This window comes from Citrus sinensis, chromosome 4, assembly GCF_022201045.2.
Source record: "Citrus sinensis cultivar Valencia sweet orange chromosome 4, DVS_A1.0, whole genome shotgun sequence".
NCBI lineage: Eukaryota > Viridiplantae > Streptophyta > Magnoliopsida > Sapindales > Rutaceae > Citrus > Citrus sinensis.
This window is the reverse complement of record NC_068559.1, coordinates 15,196,752-15,204,534: the sequence shown is the minus strand read 5'-3', so window position 1 is coordinate 15,204,534 and position 7,783 is coordinate 15,196,752. Positions and strand designations below refer to the sequence as shown.

General features: G+C 33.4%; 2 protein-coding genes and 1 non-coding gene across 19 annotated transcripts; 2 read left to right on the top strand and 1 right to left on the bottom strand.

Annotated features, from left to right (window-relative positions):
* The first annotated feature begins 1,223 nt into the window (after positions 1-1,223).
* Positions 1,224-3,718, top strand: LOC102622481 (NAC domain-containing protein 100-like). The gene is made up of 3 exons (XM_052439274.1): positions 1,224-1,567; positions 1,670-1,941; positions 2,039-3,718. Exons 1-3 carry the CDS (start codon positions 1,423-1,425, stop codon positions 2,171-2,173), a joined length of 552 nt encoding a protein of 183 aa, XP_052295234.1. The 5' UTR covers positions 1,224-1,422; the 3' UTR covers positions 2,174-3,718.
* An 890-nt stretch (positions 3,719-4,608) lies between these two features.
* Positions 4,609-6,792, top strand: LOC102622688 (uncharacterized). 17 transcript variants are annotated; one of them, XR_371367.4, is made up of 8 exons: positions 4,620-4,945; positions 5,342-5,407; positions 5,507-5,589; positions 5,690-5,780; positions 5,885-5,905; positions 6,026-6,114; positions 6,190-6,272; positions 6,420-6,792. XR_371367.4 is itself a non-coding variant. In XM_006485324.4 (7 exons), exons 1-6 carry the CDS (start codon positions 4,769-4,771, stop codon positions 6,071-6,073), a joined length of 486 nt encoding a protein of 161 aa, XP_006485387.1. In that variant the 5' UTR covers positions 4,620-4,768; the 3' UTR covers positions 6,074-6,114; positions 6,420-6,792. The 17 variants fall into 17 exon arrangements, 9 of the variants coding, with proteins under 9 accessions (XP_024957110.1, XP_006485389.1, XP_006485383.1 ...); XR_371366.4 differs by having other exon boundaries at positions 4,624-4,945; positions 6,026-6,104; XR_003066449.2 differs by lacking the exon at positions 5,885-5,905.
* On the bottom strand, positions 4,799-4,885 carry MIR3954 (microRNA MIR3954). The gene has a single exon (NR_129341.1). It is a non-coding gene; the product is annotated as a microRNA MIR3954 (primary transcript).
* Positions 6,793-7,783: the final 991 nt, after the last annotated feature.

The following is a 7,783-nucleotide window of genomic DNA, read 5'->3' as shown; positions in this document are numbered from 1 at the left end:
TGGCTATAGTTATTAGCCATCTATGTGTAAATACTTAATTATCCAATATGAATATGGATATCCAAGGGTAGACATGGATATTTAATTTTTATTATAAATCACTATGTATTTTGTAATATGAAAATCTAATTAATGTGTTTTACACAAATTTTTTTATTTAATTTCCTAAAATGATTAATATTAAAAAGTGGTTAAAATTATTTTCAATATAGAAACAGAATAATAAAACAAAATTATTACTCATATTTTTAATTACAAAAAATAATAAAGAAATATTTAAATTATTTTCAAATAGAGTAATTGTTAAGATTTATTCTTTTGTTTAAGGGCAAAAACTCAACCAAAAATACAAAATCCTTGTTTAAATGAACAAAAATGATTTTACGAATTAATAAACTAACACTTTATTATTAGTAGTAAATTAATATATTTTTCTACATAATCGAATAATTGATAGTATGTTAAATAAATATTATGTTACAAGAAAATAATAAAACATTATTTATATGGAATATGAAATTAAATTCATTTTCATATTTTGTGCATTTTATCTATTTAAGATAGTAGAATCTCTTGTGTTAGAGAAAAAAAAAAAAGATACAATGTTTGAACATTACTCACAGTCTCACATGAGTGAAAGGAAATTTGTTGTTATTATGTTAAATATATATATATATATATATATATATATATATATTGTCAATAATGGTTAGTAAATAATATACAATGTTTAACTATATATTAAATTAATTAAGTTGTTAATTAATAAGAGAATGTATTAATTTAAATATATATTAATAAATGTAAGAATAAATCATTTAATTAGAAACTTAGTTCAATAGTGTAAAAAAATTTAAAATACTATGGACTTACATATTAAAAATTTAAAATTTTTTATTATTTTTATTTTACATAAACAACAGGGACATTTAATATTAATAACCTAATAAATACATTTAAGCGTTATACAACTCTAGTATTAAATCCAAAGTGAATTTGAAAAAGACGAAAAAAAGGTACCAAACCCGTGAGTAACATAGCTGGACCCCTTTTTTTTAATATGTTGTTACTGCTGTCATAAAAATATTAGACATTCGTGTCTTCGTTTCTTCCACAAGAAATTTAAGTGCTGTATTTAAATCCGATTTAACCCATTGTACTTAAACACAATGTCACTTATTATTATACTCTCGGCTAACTTTATTTCTTTTAATGAAATTTATTAAAAGCATTAAAAGAACTACAGTTGTAAAAAAAATTATCAATTTCCTTTTTAACAAAAAAAATACTATTCTACATTTTACAATACCCAGCATTTCCACGAATCCTTTTAGATTTCACAGGTCAAATTATATTGAAGAAGCTCTTACTCTCTCACTCTTACTCTTACGTTTCTCCAGCTGGGTGTTGAATCCGAAATTAATGGACAGTCTCGTGGGGTTCAGATTCCACCCAACTGATGAAGAAATCATTCTTCTCCTGACGTTGAAGAGATTTGACCCTGGTTTCTCTGTCCGTACGATCAAGGAAATTGATTTGTACAGCTTTGAGCCTTGGGAGCTACCCTGTAAGTAATCGTGCCAACGAGTACTCTGCATGATATCTGTTTAAGTTAATTAGTTTAGTAACTAAAATTCAAAAGTTAATGGAATCTTTTGCTGCGATGCAGGGCATTCTGAGATTCAGTCTGAGGAAGAAGTGTGGTACTTTTTCTGTGAGCCTTATTACAAGTATGCCAAGAGTAAACGGGCTCATAGAAGGACAAAGGAAGGATACTGGAAGAAGACTGGCAATGGTTCAAAAATCAAGCGCAAATACAGTACAGAGGTGATTGGTACGAAGAAGATTTTGTCTTTTCTTCGAGATGATACTGCTGCCAAGAAAGCTAAGACTGAGTGGGTTATACATGAGATTGCTGTTGAAGATAGCCCTGATTATGAGGTATCAGCTTCCGTTTTAGAATTGCATATGTATTGTAAAATAGTTCGTTTATTCTCGTGAAAAATAATTGTAACATACTCTGTTAATTTTATTGCAGAAGGACTTTGTTGTGTGTCGCCTTGAAAGAAAACGGGATAAGAAGCATGGTGTTTCCAAAGATCAATCTAGTCAAATTTTGACTTCTGAAAGAAATCATGTAGCAGAAGCTACGGAAAGAAATCATGTTGCATAAAAGGAAGATTTGGTTTCTAATAGAAATCATTTAGTAGAAAGCACTGTTTTGGTCCCTGAAGTTCAAGCAAAAGGCCATATGAATCGTGTTGTAGAAAATACTGTTTTGGTCTCTGACGATCAAGCAAGAGACCATAGAAATCATGTTGCAGAAAATACTGTCGAAAATTCGGCAAAGACTTGACAACTTGCAGAGTTCAATCCACAGGGTGGTGGCTATAATGGGCTGAGTGATGCCTCTTTCCCGGCACTGCGGCCACCAGTTTATTCAGAAAAGGAATCATCATGTGCAAATGGTTCTAGTTATGGTAGTGGTTTATTGAATTCTCAATTTGACGGTGAGCAGGTAGATAGCCAGTTCAATTCTCAAAGGGATTTTCAGAATGAATACTCTTCTGATGAAACTGGACAGACCACTCCTGACTTCTTCTCGTCAGATGAAGGAGTTTTCCTGGAGGATAGCAGTGAACCGAGTCCTTCAATGAATTATATTGATAGTACTTCAGTAGCATATGTTAAGAACAATCAAATCCTCAAGGACGATATTATATTATTATGAAAGTTGTAATATTGCTTCACTCATAATGTATTGTATTCCAAGCTTTGTAAATCTTTGAGAGTAGTTATCTAGGGCACTTGGATGCTCAAGTTGCTCTATGTCATATGTAATAACTACATGCAACAGTAGGGCCAAGTTTTGGAAAAGTTCAGCTTGTTAAATGGGACTATGGGAGTGCTTATTGAAAACAATAGTTGCAGATAAGACTTGATAGACCTAAGGGAAGATCAAAAGACCTCAATTACGCATCTGTTAGAAATTGCAGACTTGGAACCCTACAGAAAGAGGTTATTTTAAGGTAAATGAAGATTCAGCCACCAACTCAGATAAGCAAATCTCAGGGCCGGGAGCTGTTATTTGAGATGAAACTGGGAATGTAATTACAGCTGCAGTTAAGTCTTCAAAGTTTTGTGGAGATGTATCTGTTGTGGAGGCAGAAGCGATGGAGTTGGGTGTGCATAGTGCGGGTGTGCAGGCTTAGCATTATTGATTTTTGAATCAGACTTCCATGAGGTGGTTAATTTTGTAAAGGAAAGGCTGGGCAGTGGATTCGAGATCTTCTGGATTGTCTCAGAAATTCAGAACTTAATTAAGGGATCATGTTAGTGTCCCGTTTGCTTATAGAAATGCAAAACTGTTGTATGTATGGGGCTCATGCGCGGCACAACTGATGTATTTATTTTCTCCTATGAATTGAAACTGGTTTTATTCTCAGGAAAAAAAAAAAAACTGCCACAATGTATTTTTTATATATTGTGAATATTAGATAACCATTTAGTCTTGCTCATCAAAGAAATTTACTGATTAACTGAGAAAGAAAACAAAAGATCCATAGACCATTTATATATGATGTTAAAAGTTCTTGGGACAGGAACTATCTTCATTCATGTAAACACGACACTCTATTCAGTTTGTTCGTCCTTTGTGTGGCATCTGTAACAATCTCCTAGCGTCCTTGTAAATAATACGAAAATGTTATTCAAGCAGTTCATTGTGGCTTTGAAGCTTAAATAATTTTCACACATTGGGAAACCAAAAACAAGAGATAAAATGAGCTGCTTTCTGGATGACTGGAGTTGCTCCTTCGGAAAGGTTAGTTATTACTTTAAAGAAACAAGTAATGAAGCAGAAACAAGAGATAAAAATGCGCAGACCACTGCTTATTTCATTTCATCGGAATACATTCATAAAAGATTGTTTCTGGTATCCCAAAATGTGTGGTGTCCAACTATAGCTATTCTGCACTACTCGTCCTCATCCAATGGTCAACATAGAGTTTATCTTAAGCTAATGAAAAGTTTTTGAAAATAAAATTGGTAATTCGAGATCTTTTAAAATTGATTCTGAGACATTTCTCAAAATAAATTTTAAAAAATTGCATTGTCAAACACGGTGACAACGGCTGCTAGTGCACGCCTTGATCACGTATTTTTGTGGTGCGACACTCTATACAGTTTGTTCGTCCTTTGTGCATTATTAATAATATAAGGTCATGAACTGTTAGGTATGGGCTCGATCACATGATCCCTCTGCTCACCGCACTAAACCTGTCTGCTCACCGCGGTTTGCTAGTGTAAGCTGAGTCATCTGTCGCATTTTGCCACATCAGATTAAATGTTCCTTGAGTCGTATGCTGACTTGAATTATTCACTACTTGTGAAAGAAGTAGAAGCTTCTAATATTATTAGAAATTAGCAAACAACGTATTAAAAAAAAAAAAAAAAGAAATTAGCAAACAACTTGCAGAGGAAGGAGAGACACGTGTCTTTATTTCCTTTAACTCCTTCTAAAAGAAGGAGACACCCTGTAGTGGAACGCCGACCACAGGATGTCAACATTTCTTTTTACTCACGTGAAAACAAACCTGTCTTGACACGTCATCAGCTGCCCCTTAATGTTTCGTCGACCAATCACCAACCTGCAAGCTATTGTGTAGATAAAAAAACGATGAACCCGCCCTATCTCTTGTTGCAGGGCAAATTTTTCCCATGAGAGACGGCAAGCTAATCCTCAGGCACTTTGAATCAAATCTGAAAAATGGGCTATCTTGTTTTTAGATTATTCAGATTCCATCCACCAGATGAAGAAGAAATCATCAATCGTTTCCTGAACAAGAAGAGACTTGACCGTGATTTCTCTGTCCAGCCAAGTAAAAAGCATACAGCTAAATGTGTCGTGTACGGATTTCATTCCACGTACGGCCTTTTTCATAAGGTGACTGCTTTGCTTATTTATTTCTTATTTGTTTTCTTTGATTTTGGTTCTCACTATAAGAAATTTCAATGAAAAGTCTGTCTTTGCTGGAAAAAAATAAATAATTGATTGTAAACATTCTAAATTTTGAGCTTATACTGTTTACAATTTGTGTAAAAGGAATTTGTTATTTGCCTCTTAGAAAGAAAATGAAAAATTTATCAAGCCTAAAACTTTCAACATGTGATGATGGTCAATCGAGTCACCAATTATGTCTAATTTTAGAAATCATGTTGAAGTAAAGAGAGTTTTTCCAGGAGTGACAAAGCGCACGCCTAGAGACAGTTTCAATATCAAGTTATCCATTTTTGCTGGATGAGACTCTTATATGAGATTATATCTTCTTTTCCATTTTAGGTTGAAGGTCAACAACTACCTAGTCTTGATTCTGACAATCATGTTGCAGAAAATATTAGACAAGAGGTGAGGAGGAGCACAATTTAGCTTTCAATTTCAATTCTTAATTTATGTATAGGGATCATAATCCAATCCAAAACTAATGCTTCTTGTTTCTGGTTTTAGGTAGAATATGAACAAGTAACAGATCATATTATGACTTATAACGTAGAAATCATGTTGCAGAAAGCGTATGTTCCAGTTCATGGGTAAGAAAGAACGGTTGTTGACAGTTTTTTATATCAATTAATGATTATAGTGCAGAAGGAATATATTCAGAACTAATGCTATTTATGGTTCTTATTTTAGGAAGAATTGCAACTACTACCAAGTAACCATTTGGTTTCTGGTTCTAGAAATCATGTTGCAGAAAAAATTGAAAAAAAAAATATTTCCAGAGGTGAGGCAAAAACTTGAATTTAGGTTTTTTTCAAAATCAACTTACATATGTATGAGAAATGGTATCCAGAATTTATAATGCCTTGTTCATGGCCTTTATTTCAGGTAGAATGTCAATTATTTCAGGTAAAATATCAATTACCAAGTCAGAGAAAGATCACAATTAAGAAATATCAACCTACCAATGTAGTGCATAGGTAACTATTTTTGGGACTAATGATACGTTGTCGTTGGCTCTAATTTCAGGGAGAACCTCAACTGTTACCAAGTCACCATTTTCACCTTGCACTATAGAAATCATGTTGCAGAAAATACTTTTCCAATGGTGAGAAAAAGTAAGCACAATATCTTTAATGAACTAGAAATACATACATACAAAACTAATGCTTATTTGTTCATGGGTAATTCAGGTAGAATCTCTACAGTTGCAAGTCACATTTGATTTCTTAATTTTTATTTTAGAGATCAAGTTGCAGAGCAAACTTTTCTAGGGGTAAGAAAGATTGCTATATAAACAATTTCAAATGCTAATTTATATGTTTTGTGCGTGACAATTATAGAACTTGCATTTCTTCCTAAGTTTTTCTAAGGAGGAAACTTTGGTGTTTGCTTAATTTGATATAATGGATCCCCTCTGCAGTCACTAGAGCAGAGATCATCCTCATGATATTCTGCTGGGTTGAGCAATGACTGTGATGTCTCCAATTTTCAATTTAGCGGCTGCGGGGAAGATGGGAATTCACAATGGGGGCTGCCATGGCAAATAACCTCTGGAAGAAACTGAACTTGCTCATCCTCGTCTCTCCAGTCTCCGCAAGCTAATGGAGAGTATTATTGTTGATACTGTGGTAATGCAGGATGTATTCCCAGCTCTTACATATATATAAGAAAATAGTTACTTCTATATGTGATTGTGTTGCCTAGTTCATGAGAGTAGGTGCTCGTTTAATGGAATGTACTGCTACATTGCTATATTTGATCAATTTACCACATACATATGTTCCTTAGATCAATTGACTTGAGCTAAGCTATGAAAAGTTTCCCATTTGCACAATAATCGCTAACAAATCCAATATCAGCTACTGGCCTGCATGGAAAGAAATGCCTGTGGGTAAATGGTAAATGAACTACTTGAGAATATTAATTAAGTAGCACATTCGAACAATAATCAAATCCTCTTAGGAGGAAATCATGTTAATTTACTGTAGTTGATAATTTGATATGGTGATAATACTTCAATCATTCTTATTACCATAAAGAAGGCTGTAAGTAGCATTTGTATATAATTATATGGTGATAATGCTTCAATCATTCTTAATACCACATAAATAACTATGAAATCCTCTACAAGGAAAGTATTATTATTATAGACAATGTCGCACATGGTTTGTAATCTTTGAGACTAATCACATGCTAATGGAACCGTTATGTCGTTTATTACCTGGGCAGTCCATTTCGTGTGTATTTGATATCTTTGTGTGGCATATGGCCAAGTTTCTTAAACATATGGAATATTTGTTTATAGTACTCATACGAATAGATCATAGGCCTAATGCCAGACCATCCATGATCCATGGATTGTATATGGAGGGAAAGTGGTTTCTTTGATTGTGAGATCATGGCAATTGCTTTCCTATACCTCAGATCAAATTGTCTAGTGGTAGTCCTCATAAATCTCCTATATCAGAATAACTTGCAAAGCTAAATATCAATCATATAAGATGAAGATGCTCCTCAAAGACTCCAGTTAGAACGAAGAAAATGGAGGCTGGCTGTTCCACTGACAACTATATAAATTGTTATAGGGATGGAGAGCAAGAAATCTACTCTACCGGTGCAATTTTAAATAATTAATAAATATATAAGCTATATTTTTATTCATAATATATACTCGAGACAATTATATCACCGAGTTGGGCTCTTAAATTTTAAAGGGCTGTTGATGCGAGATTCTGGTTGCCTTCTCTACCAAGATCAGGACCTCTGCTCGACCAACTCTACTAC

Coding starts and splice junctions, on each gene's coding strand:
- LOC102622688 (XM_006485320.4), top strand. CDS start 4,769: ATGGGCTATCTTGTTTTTAGATTATTCAGATTCCATCCACCAGATGAA. Junction 4,946..5,341: donor CGTACGGCCTTTTTCATAAG/GTGACTGCTTTG, acceptor TTTCCATTTTAG/GTTGAAGGTCAACAACTACC. Junction 5,590..6,025: donor GCGTATGTTCCAGTTCATGG/GTAAGAAAGAAC, acceptor CTCTAATTTCAG/GGAGAACCTCAACTGTTACC.
- LOC102622481 (XM_052439274.1), top strand. CDS start 1,423: ATGGACAGTCTCGTGGGGTTCAGATTCCACCCAACTGATGAAGAAATC. Junction 1,568..1,669: donor TGAGCCTTGGGAGCTACCCT/GTAAGTAATCGT, acceptor GCTGCGATGCAG/GGCATTCTGAGATTCAGTCT. Junction 1,942..2,038: donor AAGATAGCCCTGATTATGAG/GTATCAGCTTCC, acceptor ATTTTATTGCAG/AAGGACTTTGTTGTGTGTCG.